Source organism: Haliotis rubra, unplaced genomic scaffold (assembly GCF_003918875.1).
Source record: "Haliotis rubra isolate DU_JTF1 unplaced genomic scaffold, ASM391887v1 Scf1195, whole genome shotgun sequence".
Lineage (NCBI taxonomy): Eukaryota > Metazoa > Mollusca > Gastropoda > Lepetellida > Haliotidae > Haliotis > Haliotis rubra.
This window is the reverse complement of record NW_025765109.1, coordinates 1-27,560: the sequence shown is the minus strand read 5'-3', so window position 1 is coordinate 27,560 and position 27,560 is coordinate 1. Positions and strand designations below refer to the sequence as shown.

Genomic DNA, 27,560 nt, shown 5'->3' with positions numbered 1-27,560 from the left:
TGAAAGCTCATCAAAACTGTACTTAATTGGCAGTTTAAGACCGCTAATTAAAGTGACCGGTTCGCCGCGTATGAATACAACGAACTCGTTGACCCTATTGTTTGTATACAAACATGTCGGACATCGGCAATTTCTACCTCGGCAGCATCTTTGGTGTTTTTGAAGTAAACAGCGAATGGCTTGAAGAAGGATTTCTTGACCCTATTCTCAGTGAAGAAACTACGAATCTGGAAAATCCGTCAGCAGCGCAAAAGCGGCAGTATATTCTCAGTAGGGGGAGATCAATAATTTGCTTGAGAAAAATGAAAAAAAAATAATTGTACTTGCTCACAATATTAACTGTATTTTTTGTTATTTATGTATGCTACTTGTTACAAATACAAGCATACTGGTTCCTGAAATAAAGCATTTATGTTGTTGAAAATGTCTTATTTTGTTCATTACACAACATGTCCCTCAACAGGATTTCTGGTGTCCCCCGCCGTGATATTGCTGGAATATTGCTAAAAGCGGCGTAAAACGAAACTCAGTCAGTCAGTCAACAGGACGATTCCGACAATTACCAGGAAAAAGACCCCTTCACGCCTTGTGTTCTTGCGCGCCAAACACTTCGGTTTTAAAACGCTTATCAGTCGTGCTAGAATGAAGATAAAGCTACTCTGTTGTGAACTTTGCGGTCCTTTATCGTTGATTTAAGACCGCTAAATGTTTAATTTAGCGGTCTTAAATCAACGATAAAGGACTGCTAAATTGAAAACAGGGTAGCTTTATCTTCTTTTTATCTAGCTCAAAAATACAAATCATCCCCTCCCATCCTATTTTCAGCCAATCAGAGATCAAAAGTATGCCACTAGGCGTGGTCATGTTTTCGCTTATGCGTTAGGATTCTTCGTGTTATTGTCTGAGATTCTCATTTGAATTTCCAATCTGTCGTGAAATAACATATAGTATTCTTATCTCCCGTTGATCGCGTTAGTTTCTTTTACGACAAGCCTGGGTTGCTGAAGGCCATTTCTTGCCCGGATCTTCAGGGGTATAACTATTACAATGAAAGTAAGGTAATAGGTGACTATTAGACTAATATATATTATTATATTATATTATATAAGATTTGCCAGTCAACAGGCACACGTGGAAACATATATACTAATCCTGATCGATAATATTGTGAAAGCTAAAAATCACGCAATTCTAAAGTGCTGATATTCCCCATTTCATGAAACGCCATCAAAACACACATATACTATTACATCCCGCACGTGATTGGACATGGTTCATACAAGTAACAATCCCACGAAGCATCTGATACCTGGGCCGAAACGGCCGCTCCATTAATAAGCTCACACGTGACTTCCGACTCATACCGGATGTTGAATCCTGCGCATGCCATATCGCGTTCACACTCGGAAGCACATGCCGCTCTGCCATTGCCGCCGATGTTCATGGTTCTGCTCGGTGGCTTGTTAAAACGTTTGCCGTCATATTGGACAAATGATGCACCTGGGAAAAAACGCACAAAGGATATAAAAGTTATTTTTGGTTTACAGGGTTCTGTTATACTTGCCGACTTGTTGTCGCAAAAATTGCTTTTGTCTGTATAGAGTATAGAGATATCCTTCTAAACTCAAAATAACATATCTTGTGACTCATTGAGATACATTTCTCCAATGACACGCTATTGTGAAAAAACAACAACCAAATATGATGATTTTTACAGTTCGGAAAAGACACTATACATTCTTCATCTTTAGTCATTTCTGGTAAAAATATTTGAGTTCTGAGTGAACAGTTCGGGTGTATGGGTTCTGTCGGGATTGTTTGTTTGTTTGTTTATTTGTTGTTGTTTTTTTCCCTGCTATGGAAAAGGTTACCTATTTTGCAGTCCGTTGTTGATTACCTTTTGGGTTAAATTTTTTGGAAAGCTTTTAGCTTAGTGAGTTTGAAAAAATCGTTCCTCATTCATAAAACATCTATTATGATAACAAAGTCAAAGGTACGACTCCGAGTTTATCACGAACATATATATGTTTATGAATCACTATCAAATAGTGAGTGAGTTTAGTTTTACGCCGCACTCATAATTGATGGCGTCTAATTTTATTGACTGAATATCAAACAGAGATGATACCAGTGTTTGCGTAAAGGTGAGGGTATCCTGCCCCACCAGTGACGCTACACAACATGTAGGTGAATGACAAATGTTTCTACAAGACACACTTACATGTCGTAAGTCTCGATATTTGCACGCCAAACACCTCGACCTCGCACAGCTGAAATGGGTCGTTATGGTGTTTCGATATCTCGCCAGAGACACGTAGGAATCGTCCAGTGACGGCGTTGTCGCAGGGAAGGGGAAGGGTCACACCAGGAGTAGTGACGCTTCCTGGATAGTAATGGCACCTTTGGGAAACTGCCGTGGGATGTATGGAGGGGTCCATCTCGTACACATCAATGGAGAAATCGCGAAATCTCCCAGCTGAAAGTATAACAAGTAACCAAGTTTCTATGTGGTTTGGTTTGGTGTTTGTTTACGCCGCACTCAGCAATGTTCCATGTACATGTATATATTTAAACACACCCACATTCACATGAATACAGATATATGGCGGCAGCATCTAGGTAATCCAACCTAGAACAGACAAACCAGTGATTGATATAATGAGCACCATCCATGTAATGTCTATAGATGGCACCAGAACGCGTTTTGAGTATTACCGCTATTAGCTGAACGATAGTGTTGGAACTATCCAGTTTCTACAGTCAATACACATCGTCTCTAATAGTGCATCTGCGAACAGAGCAAGTCAGTTTGTTTCCTCCACATTAAGCAGCCTTCCAGCATTGTCAAGTATGATTCCCCAGACATTATTGCACCATGGTTGTCTCCATGCTGTAGAAGATTGTGCAGACTAACATTTAGTCTTTGAAATGAGCAATTTTAAAAAAAATATACATTGTTATCTTAAAATATAAAGAAAAGGGACCCAGAGACTTTCTTATTGAAATTCACCGCCGCCATATAGCTGGAATATTGCTGAGTGCGGCGTTAACCTAAACTCACTCACTCACTCTTATTGAAACTGTGGTAATCTAGACTGGCCACACATTCAGAACTTGCATGGGCCTTCTTGAATTTGTTTTTGGGTCTGTACGACTAATGATTGTGCGGTTTCCTTGAAACAGGATCTTTGTTCCGTCCTCTCCCTCAGTCTGGCGTGGACGACGCTGTGAGACCGCGACGTGAACGACATCTAATTTGACACGAAATCACCACATCCTAATTTTCATGCAATATTATTTAACAGTTCAGTCTTACGCCAGGGACAGTATCTACAAAGCATGCGTAGCATTACGTCATTCGTAAGCCAATGATAAAAAGTATAGCCGTACGAATGTTCGTAACGTTACGAACGCTTTGTGGATCGGAACCAGGAGACGTGATTTTGTATCATACTCACGACAGCAGTCCTTTCTATTTGTGACCTTGACCTTCGTCACCATGACCTTGCCTTGCAAATCGACTTGCCACCAGGGGTCTATGTCACCAAGGGCAAGGCAACTTCCGCCGCCCCACGATGTCAAATCTGGACGTCCGTCATTTATCACACTAGGTGCTCTGTTCCCTGTAATTGATGCGTTTGATGGCTTGTTTTCAGCTAAGTTAATCTCTGGGGAAAAAACAAAAGGGGCATGATATTCAAAGAGATGCTATTTGGCTGACAACCATGAAAGTTCTCTGACCCTAAAAACACCCCTTACAAGGAGAGGATATCCTAAAAAGAATACCAGAATATGTACTCAACTAAGAAAGTGTAATCCCAAATATGAAATATGTTACATTTGACCACTTTCTAAATGGCACTGTGTATTCATAGCTTTCGTCCGTGCCAATTTACACTTATCATAGGGGTACGCAATGCCCGCAGTCTAGACTACCAGCTGTCCATTTTTGTGTGCTGGAGATAACATATGTAACATTTGACCACTTTCTAAATTGTATTGTGTATTCATTGCTAGAGATGCTATTTGGCTGACAACCATGAAAGTTCTCGGACCATATCATACACCTCATGAGGAGAGAATATTCCTGGAGATGCTATTTGGCTGACAACCATGAATGTTCTCGGAGCATAACAAAACGTCTTATAAGGAGTGGATATCCCTGGAGACGTTATTTATTTGTCTGACAACCATGACATTTCTGAGATAATAAAAATTACCCTTATCAGGTTAGGATATTCCTTAAGATGCTATTTGGCCGACAACTATAAATGTTCACGGACCATAAATTGGGAAACAGGTATTTGCCAATACGACCCGTGAAGATCCGGGTTAGAATTGATCTTCAGTCAGTAAGTGGCGACTAACGGTCAGACTCGTTGACTTGGCTGACACATGTCATCGTATCCCAACTGCGTCGATTGATGCCCTTGCTATTGATCACTAGATTGTCTGGTCCAGACTCGATTATTTACAGTCCGCCGCCATATAGCTGGAATATTGCTGACACAACAATTTGTTAAACAACAAATAAGCTTGATACCAAGTGAATGTCCGGTTTAGAACTGAGCTTTAGGAACCCATGCTTGTAACAAGAGGTTCGGGTGTAGAGGCTCGCTCAACTCATGTTTCCAACCAAACCATAATACAAAAACTGACATACAATGACATATATATGTACAGTATATAAGCGATGTCGAATGATGTTGACGTACCTGCTTCAGCATGGTTAATATGGAACACAATCACACATACACCTGTGAACACTCTGCACGCCATTTCACTCTGGGGCTTCTTCTCTTGGCCAAGGAAAGTATTTGGCACAGCGAGCACCTGCTGTAACATGGATGCGCCTTCTGAAACGCATCTTTTGATACAGTATACTATCGCCACGGTTGTTATATGCAAATTATGTAAATAGAAGAGCTACCAGTTTGGTAAAATATGCATGATATCAGAGTCAACTAAGTGATCTTTTAATATGATTTTGCTCATTACACTGTTTGCGGCAGATAATCGATAATCATGACAATACAGAAGTATGTCACAAACGTTGTTGTTAATTGCCGTACTCAATTACATGACGGTGTACTGGAAGCAATGAAACAAAAAACAGTTAATCAATATCAGCTTATTTGTTTTCAGAATTTCTAGGGTTTTTTCTCGTAACTTTGACAAAGGTTTCGTGATAGTTGGAATATATTTTCAATGTATTTATTTACGCACGCACGCACACATAGTTCTTAAAACGTCACCGTCTGTCTCCAATATCTGCGAAAGAGATTCCCTTGTACCAAAATGAACTTTAAGGTGGTACATTCTGAAATCGGGTAAGAACTTCTAAGGTTTTTGAGGTGAAGGTGATTTCAACACACGGCCTACAATCCGGCCATTTACTTCGTACGATATGTAATTTCGAAATTCTTCTATAATCAGCCAATGAATCCCCACCTCCTGATTTAACTTGACTCAAACCTGTTTCTCTGGAAACGCAAAAACACATATCAAACACAATCAACAGACTAGCATGGAAATGCAGGATTGGTGCATTGATTGAATGCTGCTTAAGTAATATTCCAGCTATATGGCGGCGGTCTGTAAATAATCGAGGTGAAACCGGACAATCCAGTTATCAACATCAATTCTAACCCGGATCTTCACGGGTCCTGCGCAATTGGGAACCGATGACATGTGTCAACCAAGTCAGCGAGCCTGGTCACCTGATCCCGTTAGTCGCCTCTTACAACAAGCGTGGGTTGCTGAAGACTAATTCTAACCCGGACCTTCACGGGTCCTGCGCAATTGGGAACCGATGACATGTGTCAACCAAGTCAGCGAGCCTGACCACCCGATCCCGTTAGTTGTCCCTTACAACAAGCATGGATTACTGAAGATTAATTCTAACCCGGATCTTCACAGTTCTTTTGACGCAGGAACCACAAGGGCTTATAACACATTAAAACTGGCGTCAAGGTATAAGTTGTCACTAACGGGTCTTGAAGGCAAAACATTTAATAACATGTTATAAGGGTGTTGGTATTGAAAACTGGGGAAAGGATGGAACGAGGTCTGGTGGAACGTAGGTTATTTATAGCCAATCAGATCGCTGGCTCTTTTCAGTGCAGGGTAGGTCATGGCCAAGGTCGTCAATGGCGAACGGGGACTATGTAGTTTGCGATGAATAAATGTGCGTAAAATCATTATGGCAGTTAGGTATAACTGTCTATGGACTGACTGACTGACTTGAGTTTGGTTTTACGCCGCTTTTAGAAATATTCCAGCAACATCACGGCGGGGGACACCAGAAATGGGCTTCACACATTGTACCCATGGGGGGATTCGAACCCGGGTCTTCGGCGTGACAGGCCAACACTTTAACCACTAGGCTATCCCACCGCCCCAACTGTCTATGGAACTTTACTGGCAATTAGCTTTAGTGGGTGTCCTTTGTGTACACGATAAAATAATCAAGAAAATTGATACATCCCAGTGAAGAGTATCGACAACTCAGATGGAGATCAGCGCCAGCTACAGCAAGTAGTTGGCCATAAGTGAGTCATCATTAGTGATATTTTCATAGACTTGCATGTTATTAACACTTGCAAGAATAATTTTGCTAAATTTAGTTTTGGTCGAATTGCTTTCAATACTTTTCTGTCAGCTGGGAAATCATCTCAGCTGCATACACATAATTTCCATTCAATTTTCCGATGATAATTGAGAAAACTGCAACTATTTATACAACTCATATTAGACATACCAATCAGGTTTAGCATGGCTGTCTATGGGAAAGATTAAAGTTGTACTTATATATGGTGCTTAATCAGGTGTCATTTGAAAACTAATCAACGGAAAGATGAAAGAAACTTATGTACACGTAGCTGAAAATGATTTCCAAGATGTTTGCAAAATAGACTATCAGGGCGGGGTAGAATTGTAGGGAATCAAATTCGGGTCTTCGGTTCAACCACTAAGCTACAAAGGTACAGAACAGAAGTTTATGTAAGGAAAAGAAACAGAGGCCATTGAAGCCCTTGTCTAAATTATGATATACATATTCATATCAGATAGATGAAAATACAATATGATTCCAAATGCCTGCAAATTTTTAAACCGCAGATGTTCAGCATCATATTCTTCACCATATTTTACCAACAAAGTCTTTTAATTATTTTTTTAAAATAGGATACGTAGACAGCAATATATGTGTTCATCATCGCTTTTGGTATTGCAACCACGTTGAAAAATGGGTCAATCAGAAAGCCGATTTATCCATTAAACTCAATAAGAAAGATATACTTCTTGGCTCTCTGCTACCCAATTTTGGACCAATAAATCATTGTATGCAAACAATTTATTTTCATTTTTTATCATATAAAATCAATATTTTTTTTAAATGATTCAGGGGGAACTCAAAAGCTTTCATTACTTTATGAAATACACAGCAAAATGTACGGACGTCTGATACATGTACAACCATACATAAATGCAACAAAAATAAAGAATTATTTTTAAAGATATTCACATCAGGTTGGACTGTAACGGATAACTATGTTATTGCGTGAAGCCTTTCATAAATATCGACAAATAAAGTAATATTATCTTTGATTTACAGTGAAATTGGCTGGACAAGTTTGAAAACAGACACATGTTCCTAATACCGATCGACATTTCTAACAATGTTATGATAATGCGGCGAATATATTGACACAAAGTCAAAGATAGAAGAGATGCATTTGTATTTTTCTTCAGCATTCATCGATTTGATTATGGAGTTCAATTTTCTCACAGACCCCAATCGAAACAACTTGACAAGCATCCCATTTCTATGTCCACTGTCAACAACGGTCGTGAGGTCAACAAAGGAATATTAGAACTCTCTCATATCATTGCGATACTTGTTGGTTCTGGAGTGTAGTACAAAGATTGCACCCAAGGTTAAATGGTCTTCTCGTAAACAAACCTTTATCACTGATCTGTCTGTCATTGATCTCCTGTTGTGGTTTGATGGTTCTTTTACGCTGCAATCAGCAATATCATAGCAATATGGGGGCGGGCGGTAAATGATCGAGTGAGTGGGTGAGTGAGTTGAGTTTTACGCTGCAATCAGCAATATCATAGCAACATGGGGGCGGTCTGTAAATGATCGAGTGAGTGAGTGAGTTGAGTTTTACGCTGCAATCAGCAATATCATAGCAACATGGGGGCGGTCTGTAAATGATCGAGTGAGTGAGTGAGTTGAGTTTTACGCTGCACTCAGCAATATTCCAGCTATATGGTGGCGGTCTATAAATGATCGAGTGAGTGAGTGAGTTGAGTTATACGCTGCAATCAGCAATATCATTGCCATATGGGGCCGGGGGGCGGTCTGTAAATGATCGAGTGAGTGTGTGAGTTTAGTTTTACGCCGCACTCAGCAACATTCCAGCTATATGGCGGCGATCTATAAATGATCGAGTCTGGACCAGACAATCCAGTGATCAACAGCATGAGCATCAATCTGCACAATTGGGAACCGATGACATATGTCAACCAAGTCAGCGACCCTGACGACCTGATCCAATTAGCCGCCTCTTACGACAAGCATGGGTTACTGAAGGTACATTCTAACATGGACCTTCGCGGGTGCGTAGGTGATCGAGTCTAGACCAGACAATCCAGTGATCAACAACATGATCATCGATCGACGCAACTGGGATACGATGACATGTACCAAACAAGTCAGCGAGTCTGACGACCCGATCCCGTTAGTTGCCTCTTACGACAAACATGGATTGCTAAAGGAAAACCAGATTGTGAAAGACTCCGTAAAGATCTTGGAAAACCAGTCATCTAGGTAATTGCTGACGTGCTCGGTTTTACCTTTGTATTGGAACAGTATCACCTTTAGCAACTCATTTCTTGAAACGTACACTCTTTCGTTACATCATATAATTAAAGGATCTGCTAAGCTTCAGTGGCACATTTCTGTACTTCGTTTGGGACTGACAGGATCGCGTGGGCAGGCTAGCTGACTAGATCGATGCATATCATCGCATCCCAGTAGCGTAGATCGATCGCCGTCATCCAAACTTCTCCGTTACTCAATCAACACATAAACAAACAGCTTCATTCTTAATTTCCGGTCCATCCTGTAAATCGTTTGTGAACCTTTTTCGCATATTTATCATACCACTTATTCTCATTATTCTCGTCCTTTGTTCCCGAATCATGAACCTGTGAACATCCGGGTTACAACTGGTCTTCAGCAACCAATTCCGACGTCATTTAGCCAAACATTGTTGAGTGCACTGCAAAACAACAAATACACAAAATTACAATATATGGTGCTTTGACAATGCGTTACCGTGTAAAACCCTCAGCAAATATTACGACTAGGGCTGGGACGGGTCCAAATTTTCTACCCGGGTACCCCACCCCCTATTACCCTACCCTACCCGGATACCTGTTATGTTAATTCCTGACATCAGATTTGCAAGAAATGGCAATACATTTCTCAATTCGGGATCTAAAATTTCGAGTTTTTCAATATCTTAACCATGTATTATATTCAAAAGAAGTGACTGTAAATATTATGTGTAAATCTTCAAAGACAATACAACCTTTTAATCATGAAAGAATAACATTTTACATTGTTTAATCTATATGTCACATGATCATAACGGGTCCGGGTATTGAGATTGGTACCGGGTCCAACTCATTACGCACCCGTCCCGGGTATCCGGGTTACCCGTCCCACCCTTAATTATGACACCCTTTCTTTCGTCGCCGGGGACGTGGGGTAGCACAGTGGTTAAAACGTTGGTTCGTCACTCCGAAGACGTTGGTTCAAATCCCTTCACAATGTGTGGAGCCCATTTCTGGTTTCTGATATTGCTGAAATATTGCTCCTTCGTCGCCTATCTAGAAAAACTCTGGTGTTGTCTGGCTTGACGCAACTGAAATGCTTGAAATTAAATGTTTTCGATAGTGAATGTAATTTGTGTCACCAAAGTTATGAGGCTGTCACGTGAGGCACTATTGCTTGAATCAGTGCTCGTGTACCCGTGTTTCAGGCAAGTGTCACCGGGGTGATAACTGATCTTCAGCAACCCATGTTTGTCTTAAAAGGCAACTAACGGGGTCGGGTGGTCAGACTCGCTGACTTGGTTTATGTGTGTCACAGCATCCGAATATTGCGTACATTGATGATGATGATGATGATGATGATGATGATGATGGTGGTGATGGTGATGACTAGACTGTCTGGTCAAGACTCGATTATTTACAGACCGACGACACAAAAAGTTGGGGTATTGCCAAGTACGGCGTTAAACAACAAACAAAAAAGGAAAAAATCTTTCAAGCTTGGTAAAAGACTTGTTTTTTCTGTTTATGAAGATAGCCCGCTGAGACCATCTGCCAAGATACCCACCTCAGTTAACAGCATGCTGTATCGACCAGTCGTTGTTCCATTCCCTTACTGCCAAGCACGAGACAGGGTAACAACAAGTACCGTCTCATAACGTCTTTACGTACGGGGATCGAACCAGCGATCTTAAGCTGTCGAGCGGACACCGTATCCACTACATTTGTCCATTTCAGGTATCCCTAGTCGTGATATTGCTAGAATATTGCAAAAAGCGGCGTAAAACCATACTCACTCACTCAACGTTCTTTCACAAAGTGGGGCGGTGGGGTAGCCTAGTGGTTCAAGCGTTGGCTCGTCACGCCGAAGACCCGGGTTCGCATCCCCACATGGGTACAATGTGTGAAGCCCATTTCTGGTGTCCCCCGCCGTGATGTTGCTGGAATATTTCTAAAAGCGGCGTAAAACCAAACTCAGTCAGTCAGTCAGTCTTTCACAAAGTAAAACTCAATGCTTCAACAACGCAACAACAGTTCCTTTACGACTTCGGCAAAGAGGTAGTTTTTACAGTTGCGAGAACTATGGTCTTAACGTGAAAAACCAGCAATGACAAGGATATAGATTAATGTATTTGAACTCTGTTTACACGTGTAATTGTGTTCAAATTACAAGGCTTTAGAACTCGAGACAGGGACCACACGCGTTTATGTAAAACCGTTTATGTTCAAGCAGGTAGCTGTTCTCTTCTTTCGGTAGTTCAGGAACAGGTGCACTATTGACTTATTTTGTGAAATAGATGCGTTGTGGTTGAATGTACATTGCAGGAACAACAACGTGTCTTCAGGTTGGAATTTGTTTTCAGCAAACCATGCTTGTCGTAAGAGGCGACTACCAGGATCTCGGTGTTATGCACGCCGACTTGGTTGGTGCATTTAATCGTATCCCAGTGTATCGTTGCTCATGATGTCAATCACTGGATTGTTTGGTTCTGATTTGATTATATACAGACATTTTTACTGAAAAATTCAAGCATTCCTTTATTATTATTCCAGTTTTCATCACCAAAGCGCTATTCAAAGCTGGTGATGAAAACGGGAAAACATTAAAGCAACGCTTGACTTTTTCTGTGATCCTTTATTTGTTTCTCTCAGTATATATAATAATAAATAATAATAATGATGGAAATTTATATAGCGGTAAATCCATCCACTAAGCGGGTGCTCAAAGCGCTACAAAATAATAATATTTGAGTAGAGTTAATAGTGCAGTGAAAAGAGATGAGTTTTAAGCTCTGATTTGAACACATCAACTGATGGGGACAGTTTTAAGACGAGGGGCAGTTCATTCCACAGCGATGGAGCACAAACACTGAAAGATGGCGCTCCATAAGAGGCGAGTCTATAAGAAGGAGTTTTCAATAAAAATCTGCTTTCAGATCGCAGTTGTCTGGATGGTTTGTAGCGGGTTAGCAGTTCACTTAGATATGCCATTTAGACTTGTGTATGTGTTACAGAGTAAACAACATATAAGACCTCCCCTTAACAGACCTACGACTGTCGTAGTACTAAGATCGAATAACCAATTCCCTAGTGTCAACCCATTGCAAATGCAACGACCAAACCTAACTGAAATTGTAATAGACACTGCTGCCCATTGTATCTACATATTACGTGAAATACGCAGTAGTACACTGCATTGCTCACGTTTTGTTTGTTTTCTAACGCCGCAGAGGTTGCTGGGGACATGTTGTCTTACAAGAGTCCCCAGGGTTTTCTTGTCTACAGCTACATACAATTGATATATGATAGGGATTGCATAGCATTCTCCAGAGAGTCATCTACCATCCGCTCTGGATAAATACATCCATGATAAACTTGGAGTTGTTGACGACGGAGTGATCACTTAGACAATGTGTGAAGACAAGTGAAATGCAACTTTGATAACTACTTATTCACTTCCCCTTATTGTATGACATGGCATACACTTGCACTCGTCATATTATATTAACTATTTGATTTGCTATGAATGGAAGCCGCGGTGGTTGAGCGGGTTAGGGTCTGACTTTGTGTCCCGTGTACAAAACCTTAGCGCTAAGGTGATCTTAACTCCCATACCTAATTATAAACTTACGACAGTCTTAGCGCTAAGATTGTTTTGTACAACGCCACCTGGCGATTAGGTGCCTGACTCTGAGGGTGCGTGGGGTTTGAATCCCGGATGGGACTCAGCCAAACAAAGATGCTAGGAGAATCTGTACTTTACTGAGAAAGTGTAATCCCAAATGCAACATACTCTATGTTTGATTTGCATTTTAATATACTCTCCCAAAAAAGAAACGCATATAGGGAATTTCAACTGTATTTTTATGCGTTATTTTGGAAACATCTTGTAGGCTTTATGAGTCAATGAAATATAGCGAAATTGTACACTGGGAATGCAGACTCTATCCGTCTCCCTTGGCACCAACTCGAGGAAAGTCAGTTTGAGTGTCACATGGAGACGATGTGGTGGCGCCGAAGTCAATAATTCTCGTGTGACCACCGTGGGCATCCAGAACTGTATCGTTCGGATCGGGCATCGCCTCGGCATCGAAACGAATAAGTCTCAGAATCTCGTGTTGCCCAATCGCAGCCCACTCTGCCTGTAGTGCCTGTGCGAGTTGCCAGTCTGGGGCTGAGGTTACGGCGTCGCACCCGTCTGTCCAGGGCATCCCACAGATGTCTCGATCGGGTTTAAGTCCGGTGGATCTTGAGGGCCAGGGGAGCAATTGATGTTGTGGTTCTGGAGTAAATCTCTAGTGTGACGTGCTGTGTGGGGCCTGGCATTGTCCTGTTGAAACAACTCTCTGGCGATCAATGATTGGAAGGAGGCGTGGGCGTAGGATTTCGTCACAGTACCGTTGAGCTGTCAGGGCTGCCCTGGATCATCACCAAATCACTTCTCCTACGGCAGGTGATCGCTCCCCACATCATAACACTGTCCCGGCCGAATCTGTCCACCTGGGAACGCAAGCGTCGGCGAAACGTTCACGTCGACGTCTGTACACCCGCATTCTTCCATCGCGTCGTTCCAATAGAAATCGTGATTCATCACTGAACCAGATTCTACGCAAATTCGGTAGGTTCCAGGCCTGAACGTTGCGCACCATTGAACCTCGATGTCGACGATGTTGTTGTCGAAGCACAGGGCCAAAATAAGGTCTTCTTGCACGTAAACCAGCCTCTCAACCTGTTCCTGACGGTCTGTGCAGAAAGCCTCAATCCGGGTATTTGTCGAGCGGTACTGGTCGCCGTAGCCGTTCGATGACGCAGGTGATGTACCCGGATGTAGCGATCCTGCGCCGCAGTGGTCGCTCGAGGTCGCCCACTACGAGGGGCATCTGCTACCGCATTCTGCCTGGCGATATCTCTCCCAGAGCCGTGAAATGGTGCTTTGGTGAACATTCATGCGTCGGGCAACTGCGCGTTGAGCCTGGCCAGCTTCAAGCAAACCAATGGCGATATGACGGTCATTTCACTTAGAATGGCATTTTGCGTTCGTCAACAATATTCCAAATACAGTGAATAATCGACAGACAGCGATCAACCTTTTATACCCATCATTGAGACTATCTGATCCCCTCAACTTTCACGTGCATTGCATGGAATTCTGTGTATTCTGTGACACTACACGCCGAAATTGAAAATCATGCTGTTAAATACGGGTATTTTACGGATGGTTTGTTTTGTTGTGATGTTTCAAACCATAAACACCATAGGACTCATAAACAGAGCAAATCCTTTGTAAAGTGAATCATCGTTATAATTCATTGCTACATGAAATTGCTATTTTCATGATGCGTTTCTTTGGGGAGAGTATAGTTGGTTAATAACACTAAATGGAAGATAGTAAACAATTATCCCTACCTTATGTAAGAATGTCCATCTCTGATTGGTTCTGCGTGACCTTGAACAATTTACCATGTATGCCCGGTGCACGGCCATACACAGCCCAAGCAGGGGTATAAATCTTTGCGATTGTTTTTCATATGGTCAACATTCTTGTTTTACTGCATAGAGCGTGACGTCAAGCTTTGATAACGGTGTAAGAATCTTCGCCGAAACGTCGATCTATGCAATAAACAAACTATTGTTGTTCATAAAGGTGTATGTTTCATTATCCATGCATGTAGCAAAGTACCGTATGTCCTCGTGGTCCCGATTATGGTGGATCTATAGCTACCTCTCACCACAAGAAAAAATGGTGATTTGCAAAATTCTAATTTGGAAATATCATATTTCCCTCAAAATTTGAAATTTAGGAAGGATTTTACTGCCACTTCTTTCAATTTCTCCCTTCAACCCAAGGATCCCCATCAGTGTATAGACTATTTCAGACATCTTTTGTTCTGTTCGAGTTCTTATTGTTGATATACATGTAGTGCATCTTGCATGTGACACATTTATTCATGAGAACTGCAGGAATAGGCCGTATTTTGATATTACTCCATTGTGCTTTATATTAATGTAATTGCATCTGACACGTTGAAGAGATACATTTTGAAAGTTGGGATCATGTTTAAAGTAAGTGTTTTCTATTCCTTCGCCCTATGCGATCAACTGGGAACAAATTCTATATAATAGTATAACTTCACTCATCTGCATCCTTCTTGTTCTAAGTGTCAAAATTGATATTGACTGTCATATTTGGTTCCTAGTTGGCCCTAGCATTTTCCAAAATATTGTTTTTAAGTGCACGTTACGAGTGATCTTGAATAGGAAATAATTGTAACTGACTGACTGACTGAGTTTTGGTTTTACTTCGCTTTTAGCAATATTCCAGCAACATCACTTATGGGGGACACTCAGGAAATGGGCTTTCACATTGTACCCATGTGGGATTCAATCCTTGGTATTCGGTGTGACGAGCCAACGCTTTAACTACTAGGGCTACCCCACCGCCTCAAATAATTGTAATGTTATATTTACGTGCTAACATGCTAGTTTTAAATCTTATACCTGTTATTCTGGTCCTTTACTGTCCCTTCGTCGACAGGTTTTGAAAATCGAACTTTATGTATTAAAAGTGTATAATTTGTTTTTGGCTACAATATAGTTTAAATACCGTTGATGTGACTATTTATCCTAGCTCACCTACCTCTAACTTGTTAAGGCAGTGCCAGACAGTGCGTAGGTGCCCGGACAGATAAACACTGGAAGGACACAACGAACGTGTTACTATGGACCGTTCAAGGATTAATGGCTAGGTGGGCGATGTTGATTTTAGGGGGTGGGGAGGGTGGAGGTGTCCCCCACTTTGTTGGGTCGTGTACCCATTAGTCCTACTCCCATTCTCATAATGGCCAATGGTCACAATGGAACGGACCTGATTAATTCAGTAAACAACAAAGGCCATGCTCCCTACCATATATAATAGACTCGCCTGCTTCTTTCGTGGAGGAGATCCAACTTCGTTTTGTCAAACATAAGTTAATACGTCGACTCTGCATAACCGATTGTTTTGAATACTGTTCCTTAGAAAAGTGGTAAGAATACCATCTCCATTTCGATTCGAATTAAAAACTATTATGCCAATTTAAGGAAATACTCTACTTGCTGGAAAACTTAGTGTCTAATCATGGATTGTGGATTATTTACATCAACTGACTAACTACCTGTTATATATTGACCTAAGATGGAAGAATCGTCACTCTATTGATCATTATGGCAGGTTTGGCCGAAGTGGAATATGTGACATCATATGAGTAAAACATCGACAAGCCTTTGTTTCAGTCATCTGGCCACGTAAACAAGAATTTGACAAAAAGAACACAGGTATTCCCCTGGTTGTGCGTCGTGAAAGGGTGCAGAGGCAGAGTGACAACCACTGTTAACCATGTCAGCAACAGCACAAAGCACACAACCGACGGACCCTCAGGGATCATATGCCAGGAAGTCTATCAGTAAACACTCGGGAAGCGAGCTAGAAAGGAGACCATTCCCTGTACTGACCCCTGTACCAGGATCGAACCAGACTCTACCGGCCGCCCTTCAGTCTGACCGAAGGTAGAAATCCAACAACGACTCACACCGAGTTCTGTCCCCCACCACAAATCTAGGCCGACTTCGAATAGGTCGCAAATCCAGTGCTGTTCAAGAGGAGTTTCCCAATGACATCAGTCCGATGATGTTACTTCCATTACACTCAGGCTATCTGAGAAGCGGTGGCAGACCTGGGGTTAGCGGTCCAGTACAGGGAAGACCCGGCTACCGGTTCTCATGGGTAAGAAGCATTCCTCAGCATTAGCCCTCTCTTCCCCTGCAGCTGAGGTGCTAGACGCTCAGTCAGCACACCATGGATGATAACTCTCCACTCAACAACGCTGACCGCTTTTCATCGTGACTACCTGGGTCGACGATGGTCGCAACCTTTGAATCTTGAACGAACAACAATCTGGAGGGTTCACTTATCGATTTCCATTTCGATTTTCAGGCTTACATGGACTTGCAGTGGGTTGCTCACTTTGTTCGTCTTTACACATCAAAATCAAGGTGGGGAAAGGAACCCGGGTCTTAGGTGTGTGACGAGCGAACGTTTTAACCAATTAGGCTACCACCGTCCCTTTTGGACTTAAGCATATCATACAATAAATACTCAGCACATTACTTTCAGAGCATTTATTATTGGACACACAGTATTTAGAACAATATATATACTGAAATATCATTGAAAACGCACCAGTCTAAAATTGTCCATATTTTATGGGGAGATGGATTTCGGCATGACAATGATCAATGAATATAACTAAATATGAAGTCGAAGGGCAATGTCCAGTTGAAAAAATGCTTTAGAAACAAATTCCTGTCCACAGTAATATGACTTCTAATTCCAAAATGTATCAAATATGCAGCCACGCCATGAAAAGCGCGAATTTCATTCTGAAATCTCATACTGACTGTGACATTAAAAGCAGGTGTATGAGAAACGATTCTCATTGTTTCACCAACGATTATGAAACGAGGGACAGAGATGCTGAGGTTAACACCTCAATGAAAGAGAACGTGCACCAGGTACGTTTCCAGGCTGTTCACCAGCAGCAGGGATATTGCTCGGACAACTGGACTCTGGCCACCCACCATCGTTAGCTTCATAGACGACATCAGCAGACAGGCAGTTCCCGTGACCTTCAAATGACCCTTGGCAATGCGGTAAGTTATGACGCTCCATCAGGGATCGCCATATTGACCCTTGTCCATATCAGTGATTGAACACTGCCGACCGCCAGGACTGCTGCACTAGTCTGTTGGTTGACGTGGGGTCATCAGCGCTGACTCCACGCATTGCCGTCTATACGCAACAGGGCTACATGCTCAATGGACCAATTCTGACCGACAGACACCGCCGTAATGAGCGTATACAATGGGCTAGCATGAATTTTCAGTAAAGGTTACAACAATGGCATAATGGTGTCTTAGTCACCGACGAGTCACCGTCTTCATTCACATATAATGCTGACGGTCAGATTACGTGTTTGGCGTAGACGTGGGTGAACGCTGGCGTTGGTGGAGTGTAGTGTTCAGACAGACCTTTGGATGGTGGGAGCGCCATGGTCTGGGGTGAAATAAATTACAATCACAGGGACTGCCCTCGCATGTCTGTTAAGGGAGAGCTAATGCCCTTTATTACCGTGAGCAGATTCTTTGAGAATCAATATCGTATCTGTCTTCAATCACAACCAAGATGTCCATAATTTTCAAAGCGACACCGCACCGGCACACACAACAAGACTTTCCATGCAGTATCTGGCCCAGCAACACATCCATAGGTTATTTCATTGCTCAAAGCACAGTCGCCAGATGTATCCCCCCATGGAGCACTTGCGGGACGAAATTCATCAAAGTCTTTCATGGCGACAACAGATGTTTAAGTCGATCTGGGAACTTTGAGCCTGCACTACTGCAGAAGTGGAATGCCATCCTCCAGAACTCTCATTCCAAAGGACGCTTTATTGACTAAATGAGAGAGACGTTGAACTGCATGTGCCAATGCAAATCATGGTCACATCGCGATATATTGACTTTTCGTTTCTGACCCAATGGCAGTTTGATCCTTTCTGACCGTGGAACACTACATGAATGAGCGTCTTTTCTGTGTTGTTGTTTTGTCACGTCCATCTGTTATTATCCACTCCAAAATATCATTTCCTTACACGTGCGTTTAATAATCTGAACTTTATAAGGTGCGTTTTCACCGATGTTCTGCATATAAACCCCTTCCATTAGATATATGTTTCTTTGAATATTAATTTTAGAGAATGTTTCTATAATGGGAATATACATTACATTATTTAGATATTTATTAGACATTGAATATTTAAAACACTCTTCACGTTAGACAGTAGAAAATACTGTGTATAGCATTCAAAAGAGTCTATACACATTTCCTTAAGATACGATATATATGTTTGTTGTTGTTTAACGCCGAATTCAGCAATATTCCAGCTATATGGCGGCGATCTTTAAATAGCAAGTCTGGACCGACAATCCAAGGATCAACAACACATATATCGATCTACGCAAATGGGATACGGTGACATATCAACCAAGTCAGCGAGTTCAACCACCACAAATCCCATTTTCGACCGCCTCTTACAACAAGCATGGCTGCTGAAGATCAACTCTAACCCGGATCTTTAAAATTATTACGAGGTTGGATACCGAGCCGACGCACTCTCTACAGCCTGATTTCTGCCAAAAGCACAAGCCATTTCTACATGTTATCTCTGCCTGGTAGGTTGATGTTTATTTTGATGAATGTAAACAATTTGGACAAGAAATGGATAATTATGCACATCTTGATATGGTAACCCTTTACAATTAACAATTAATTGATATTTGGGATTACACTTTCTATAGGCAGTACAAATTCTAGCAAACCGCTTTTTAAAGTAATATTACAACAATATCACGGAGAGGAACACGAGAAATGGCTTTCACATATAAAATCCACGTGGAACGGAACCAGGTTCCTCGGCGTAACGAGCGAACGATTAACTACGAGGCTACCCCACAACCTATTATGGAAGACATTGGTGTTGATTTGACCGTCTCTCAGGTGAGATAATCGAATGCCTTCTTGCTTCCTGTTTGTATTCACTTAACACCGTATATTATCCCTCGTTTCTATCTTAGTTGGTTGTTAGCCACAACCATACTGGCGTGTTGAAATTTGTAATCACGGGACGGGTTGGAATTTGTATCATGGATGGGTTGGAATTTGTATCATGGATGGCTTAAAATTTTGTATCATGGATGGTTGGAAATTTGTATCATGGATGGGTTGAAATTTGTAATCATGAGTGGGACCCGTGAAGATCAGGGTTAGAATATTGATCTCTGCAACCCATGCTTGTCGTAAGAGGCGATTAACGGAATCAGGTGGTCTGCCTCGTTGACTTGGTTAATATCGTGTCATCGGTTCCAACCGCGCAGATCGATGCTCATGCTGTTGATCACCGGGATTGTCTGTCCAGACTCGATTCATTTACACAGACCGCCGACATATGGTTTGAGTATTGTCAAGTGGCAGTAAAACTTAAACTCACTGAAGTCATGAGTGGCGTGGATTTCGCCAATACTTCATTTATCATAGTGACTTGTGATAGCTTAAAATGAAAGTGTAAGACATTGTACTTTATTGCAAAATCTTTGGGTCCACAATCTACACATTTATTTTGACACCAGCCTCCAATGATTTGACCCTAAGGTCAAGGCTGCTTAGTGTGTTTCGGCCTGAATGGTGACCATTGTGTTTGTACAGTGGATACAGCCAAATGGGACAAGGTCGATCCAGCCCAGCATTAAGCCGGTTGCGACAAGCGGTAGTCATTGGTCAGCATGCAACAGGAGAACAGCCTCCACGAATCGATATTAGCTATGGTGCACTGCAGATAGCAAAGAAGGAAAATAATTGTGGTCTGAGCCGCCGTGCACGTTCTCCATTGACGACCCTTGGTCTTAACTCTGCCCCACACCCTTTAAAAAGTTAGAAGCAAGCGAAATTTAAACCAATAGGTTCACATGAAAATTTATCAGAAATGCAAGTACCTTAAAACATTGAAAAAAATAAATTGGTGGTCTGTTCCACTTTATTTGCCTACCTTCTACCTACTCCATTAACAGGAGATATAAGCATATATGAAAATATCACATACATTGTACATTAGGAATTTTAAAGTAGATTACTCAATGTAACCAGTGTCAAACTGACAAACTGTATTAATGATGCATGAACAGTGTGCTACCATATTGATGTACTGCATGAGAGAAGACAAGCAGGTAAAAATCAACAGGTCATATCAAGTGATGAATGCTTTGCTAAGATATAATCGAAATATAGTTGAAAATATATTCAATAGATTAACCATGGAAATTAGGAATCCAATAGCTGTATTCCGGGTACGGTGTGGAATTTTAAACAAATTGTTAACAATGAATAAAGCCTAACTACGACAGAAGTCCGTTCTATCATGTTTATATCCAATCTTCAATTAGTACCTGATTTGTGAGCATAACGTCAGTGGCGCACTATATACACCCACCCTGCTCTTTTGTGGATGGTGCACGTGATGCTAGTTTTCAGACAGGGTGGCTTTCAAACACCCAAACACGTGATGCTTTGTTTCAGCCTCCAGTGGTTTCATACGGCAATAATGACATGATATTTCAGTTTCGAGCCACGGTAACTTTCAAGCTCCCAAACACGTGAGGCTACTTTCAGACACCGTGGCTTTCTTAAATGAACACGTGAGGCTACTTTCAGTCACCATGGCTTTCGCTAACCCAAAACACGCGATGTTAGTTTCATACACACAGTGGTTTTCAAGCTATCATTAAGTACGTGATGTTAGTTTCTAGACACCGTGGCTTTCAAGCTACACAAACACGTGATGCTAGTTTCAGACACCGTGGTTTCTTTGCTACTGGCCAAACACGTGATGTTAGTTTCAGACACCATGCGGCTTTGGAAGCACACAAACACGTGACGTGCTGCTTCTCCACACCGTGGCTTTGACGCACACACGGACTTTAGCAGCTCAGACACCGTGGCTTTGAAGCAATACAAAACACGTGATGCAAGTTTCAGACACCATGGCTTTGGAAGCACACAAACACGTGATGCTAGTTTCAGACACCGTGGCTTCTAGCACACAAAACACGATGATGCGTCGACACCGGCTTTCAAGCACCCAAACACGCGTGATGCTAGTTTCAGACACTGTGGCTTTGAAGCACAAGTAATGCGATGCTACTGTACCGTGGTTTAAAGCACAAACACGATGCTAGCTCTCAGACCGTGGCTTTGAAGCACACAAACATCGTGATGCTAGTTTTACACCGTTGTTTTGTAAAGCTACACAAACATCGTGATGCTGCCTGCCAGACAGCTTCACATTCAAACACCCAAAACACGTGATGCTAGTTTCAGTCACTTCACATGGTTTTCAGGGCACCACGTGCACCCAAATACGGGACACCACTTTCGAGAATCTCTAACATGTGATGCATGTTTCAGCCAGCGTAGGGCTTGCTAAGCACCTAACTTTTGGTGCAAGTTTTAGCAAACTTGCCGATGCAGTATTAAGCACAACTCCTACCCCCGCCTCTGTGCATGGATAGTTTCAATTACCGGTGGCTTTCAAGGGCGTTGACATCGGCGGCTTTCTGGCACCACCCAAAACACATGATGCTACTTTCGGACATGGGTGGCTTTCAAGGGCACGAACACGTGATGCTAGTTTCCAGACAGGATGTATTTCTCAAGAATTGACCCAAACACGCCATGCGACGCGGATTACGTAATGCAGAGATCAAGTAGATTAAGTGGTATGTTTTATGCAATGGATTGGTATGCAATAGCGTAGTTGAGATAAAACATTGATTAGAACCCATTCAATTTTGGCCGAAGACATAGATCTCTCACCTTATTTCCATCCCAATGGCCTCCCATACCGCGACCCATATATTTCGCTTGTAAATTACATCTCTATCATTCACCCGATGAAGGGGAGAGAAGTTAGCAGCCCAGAAACGTCGTGCTGCGGAATCATAAAGTAGTTGTAAATCCATACCGCATACCGTTGCTATGTTACCTTCCAATTTCTAAATGCCCACTGCAAGTCCTCATCTGTCTTATATGGTCTCTTTGGTTAGTGTGGTCTCTATTTGGTATACCTCATCTAATCATATGCTATTTATGCTGTGCTGGGTATTGCTTTGTTTATCTTTACCTTCTGGATTTGTTTTTCGTCTACTCTGGAATGCAGTAATGCCTCTCTCCATCCGCCCTTGGCTCAGTTGGGTTATTTGGATTTGTATTAGGCACCGACTAATTACATAATTCACTGCACTTGCTACAGAATTAAAACGCTTATTTTACCATAATTAAATGTTTTTATGGAAATTGTTCTGCAAATTGCACGGGTCTCCCATGGTTTGAGAGTGAAATACTGTTTTGATCGGCGATTATGGGTTATTATCCCATCGTAATCCAATAACATTCACACAGGGTATAAATCGTTCAACCCATTTACCAGCTGACCGAAGCAGTGAATCATGTCGCAACATACCACAGCAGCCACAGTGACATCAATAAGTGTGCATCCATCATCGTCATTCTCAGCCTGTAGGCAAAATTCCTTTCTATTTATATCAGCCACGTAAGCTGTTCACCCTGGCTGGTAACAAGAGATCTCGGAGTCTGTAATATGCGTCTCAATGGGGATGTAATTCAACCAATCTTTAGTGGTAAATTTAAAAGGCGACAGTCCCATAGAACATTTATATACACACATTTAGAACTGAGCAGCAGAAAACCACATGTCAAATATTTACAAAAACGCCAAATTTGATACAGGTTCTGTAATTATTTGTTAATATTGGTAGTCATTTTTATTTCACTTGGATGGGTATATTAGTATGATGTTAGATATCATTATCTTTCTAAGCCTTTGGTATGCGGGCCAGATAAAAAGAAAAATGGTATTCGTCTCTTCAGCATTAACGTTAAGCAGAGATTGCAAATTCTTTGATTACAAGGATATTGATATATCAGCTCCATTTTCAACAAACACCTTGATGCGATTCATGAGCAAAAAAAACGGGATTAATCTACACGATTTCTTTTACAGTGACGTTTGAACAATAATATTCTTTGGCATAGTTCAGATTTCCAATGTTTATAATACAGACATTTATAGGATAGATATAGATTGTTCTCAAGCCATGTTTGTTGATAGCCGTCTTTCATTCTTGGGTCAGTGACATAATAAAGAATTTTCTGGTTGGGCGTTTTGATTATTCCGAACATAACCATATCCTGTTTTAATAATTGTTAAACTGCAGTGCATGATCGGCAAAAATACTTTCAGACTAATAAAGCAACTACACATTAATAATAATACGGCCTAAATCACATGCATCGCACATGTGGGTAACGTGGATGGGGTAACGTAATTTAAGCGTCCGTCTGTCAGGCTTGAAGGCTCTGGTTCACCTCCCCCATGGTATAGTGTTCGTGAAGCCCATTTCCGGTGTCCCTCGCCGTGATATTGTTGACTATTGCTCAAAGCGGCGCAACACCACCCCAGCTCACACATCTTTGTCGCAATATTATTGAACACTTTTTACTCTGTGCTTTGCCAAAACCGACAGTGCAAATTCTCGTTCTTCGCGTGATCTAAGGTTCACGCCATGTTCATTTTGCGGTCCCATTTGCCATCTACTAGACCCGTTTCTCTTGGTTGTTCGGAATCTTGGATTCGCGTTCATATTTTGAGTCTGACATGTTTGGCATCCAAGAGGCTGGACGTGCGACCATCTTTGATTCAACTACGCCAAATAAACGATACGTCGTGACACTGACGTTGTTCAAGCTTGGCGCTAGAGCGGTGGGGCCTAGTGGTTAAAGTTTTCGTTCGTCACGCCGAAGGCTCCGGGTTCGATTCCACATTGGGTACAATGTGAAGCTCCATTCCTGGTGTCCCCGCCGCGATATTGCTGGAATATTACTCAAAGGGGCGTAAAACTAAACTCAATCACTTCCCCGCCATGAGGGAACACGACTACCACTCACATACAATATCGCCTTCTATTGAGTCTCCGACTAAATACATTTCTGAAGTGGTGTAAACTCCCACCATGCTAACTGGGACCAGATCCTAGGTAATTTGACGTTATCGGCATGTAACCTGAGTCTCATCTCAAACTCTCATACTGCTCTTTAACAGGGGCATGGGGCCATCGTATGATGAGAAGCCCCAACTAGTTTGCGTTCTCAGGCAGTGCCAAACCCTCTGTGGGTTCGAACTGCTATTATGTTTCTAGATCTGTCGGTACCCACATCCACGCTGCTCGTGAGTTTGCCACAGTGGTAACCATCGGAGACCAGCACCCTTTCTTGTTTCAAAATTTGATACGGAGTGATATTGTCCTTTAGTTCGCCAACGCCCAAACTGTTAAAATTTGGTCTCTGCCTTACCATTTCTTTTTCTAGATTGCTGGTTGGCTATACCAACCGGACGATTTCGGATACACTTGGTATAAATCCTGAAATCGAATTTCAACTTTAAAGAGTTCGTTGTAATAGAAAGCCTTTTCTCCCATGCTTAATTCCTGAACATGATGATGATGGTGGTGATGATGATGGGTGAGTGAGTAGTGAGTTGTTTTAAGTTGCTCAGTAATATTCCATCATGCACATGGAATAAGAAAAAAGAGAAAATACAATACGCCGTTTTATAATGTTCCAGTAATATAAATCTATGGGTAATACCGTATCATCAGGATCTCGCATTGAACCCATGTTGGGAATCGAACCGTCGCGACGAGCAAAAAGCTTTAACCATTGCTACTCCACCGTCCCCATACAAACCACAATGCTACAATCCTACACAGCTATTTCAGCCATTGCGCGACCAATCAATGCTGGATAGGGACTGTATTAGTATTATGCTATTACTCGACCTTAATCCGAGTAATTGAGGGACCTATTTACTCACCCGGAATTTGTCAATCCATTAAGGTCTAGTTGCGTCGGTAGTTGGCTGTTATTAAATGTATTGTTGAACATGCTGAAACCCATAGACACTACGGTTCTGCCTGGAAACAAACAATTGATTTGATGTTGATTCCTCGTACTACACTTTATTTGCCCTTCTTTAGAAGCTGCAAAGATGGTAATGTATGGTTTGAAACTTTGCGCAAGATTTCTGTTCAATGTACAAAAACAAGTTAACCAAAAACGTTAATAAACATAAGCTCCAGTCGAAGTATGCAGTATATTTTATCAGCTGCTATTAACAATATTCCAGCAACATCACGGCGGGGACACCAGAAATGGCTTCAATATTTACCCCATGTAAATCGAACCCGGTCTTCTGCGCGTGACGTTGAATGTTTTACACTGGCTACCCCACTTTCCTCACGAAATTGAATACCATACCACCTAGTATAGGTTCGGTACTTCAAAGTTATCCGGAAGTTCAGTATAACCGAAAATTATTCAACTGAAGACAATGTAGGGAAACAAATAGTCGAATGTGTCGAAGTTGAAAACTACGTAAGTACTACCCATAAGACATTAACATACTTCGAGTTATCCGAAGTTTGACATAACCGGGAAACATCTTCGACCGATGAAACAATTTTACTTGATTCATAGTATGAGCAACACTCCATGCCTTGGGGAAACGTTTCCCATGGTTGCCTCACAATCGGGGCATATTGGCACCAGCCGCCCTTAGGTTTTCAAGAGACTAGCTGCGGAACCGATTCTTAGAGAGAACAGAATGTTTACGTTGTCGAGGGACCGGGCAGACAACGTACCATTGTTTAACGTCGTTTTGAACAGCAGCTTAAAACACAGGCTACCAGTGAAGATTCAGTTTAGAATTGATCTTCAGCAAACCATGTTTATTGCAGAGGCCACTAAAGGGATAAAGTATCAGACTTCATGAATTGGTTGACACATGTATAGATCGTATCCCAATCAGTGATCGATGCCCATGACGTTTAATCAATTGGATCCGATCCATAGCTGGAATATTGGTTGAGTGTGGCGTTAATACGGTACAAACAAATCCGAATCAAACCAAACCAAGATAAAACAACCTGATGTGGAGGAAGATCAGCGTCTCAATTGGTATCACTCTTGTTGAAACCCGGCGGTGGGGTAGTCTTGTGGTTCGATTCCCCAATATCGTAATAAATGTGTAAAGCCTGTTTCTGGTGTTCCGCCGTGACATTGCTGAAATATTACTCAAAAGCGGCGTAAAACTGAACTTCCACTTTGTTTTAGGCTGTTGCTGTTGTTTTGTTGTTTTCCTGTATACCCATAGTAACTTTGAGGTAACATTTCAGCTTGCAAACAGAAACCATTGACGTGGCCTTTACCGACTCTTCATCCAGTATATGGCCGGAGAACTCCTACACTAGGGATGTGGGTTCGTAGAGGGACTCTATGGACATTTCGAAGCAGGCCTCTGACCGGAAGGGCTTCCGTGGTGACGCGTTTTCATGACCGCAAAATGAAGAGGACTGCCTTTGGAGCTCTGTAGCAGAAGCTACACCCGATGATGATGGTCCCGAAAAGGGCAATCCTCGAGGATCCCCTTTATGGGCGGGTAAGCTACGAGACCGGGCTGGCATCCAGTTCATGAGATTAGATTTCTCCTCACGCCCGCAAGGCGGGAGACCGTAAGGTATTGTGTTGACCGACGGCAACCCCAGAGACCAGCACGAGGAACAGTTCGACTGACCCGAGAGGTCAGGCGTGGAGATGTTTGTTGCTGGCATCGGCCGAACATGTTCAGAGAGAACCGAGAACATCGCCATGCCATTTAGACCGTTGAAGCAGTCACTGCTGGCAACCTTCGGCACCATCAGATCACACCTGCTTTTGAGAGTCATGGAGGTAGGTAAATCCATCCCCGTCATGCACTTTCAGCCGTTGAACGCCCGCCCTTCCGTAACCATTCGGCCATTCAAACTCAAAGTTGGTCCGACAAGCTGAATAGTGACGCGTCTTCGAAGAAAGTGATGACGAATGCCACCGGTTTGTTCTGAAATAACACGAGTGGGCCACGAATGCTCGGTCATGAAGAAACTGCATAATGTCTGACATTATTCTTTTGTTGACAATAAAGGAAATAACCAAACCTTCGGGCAAAAAGAAA

The 27,560-nt window shown here is 42.1% G+C and overlaps 1 protein-coding gene across 1 annotated transcript; it reads right to left on the bottom strand.

The window, feature by feature from the left end:
* Positions 1–1,220: 1,220 nt before the first annotated feature.
* On the bottom strand, positions 1,221–3,539 carry LOC124261494. Its single transcript, XM_046695817.1, has 3 exons — positions 3,459–3,539; positions 2,222–2,476; positions 1,221–1,500 (listed from the first exon to the last, which is right to left on the bottom strand). The coding sequence occupies exons 1-3, from the start codon at positions 3,499–3,501 to the stop codon at positions 1,247–1,249; spliced, it is 552 nt and encodes a 183-aa protein (XP_046551773.1). The 5' UTR covers positions 3,502–3,539; the 3' UTR covers positions 1,221–1,246.
* Between the last annotated feature and the right edge of the window lie 24,021 nt (positions 3,540–27,560).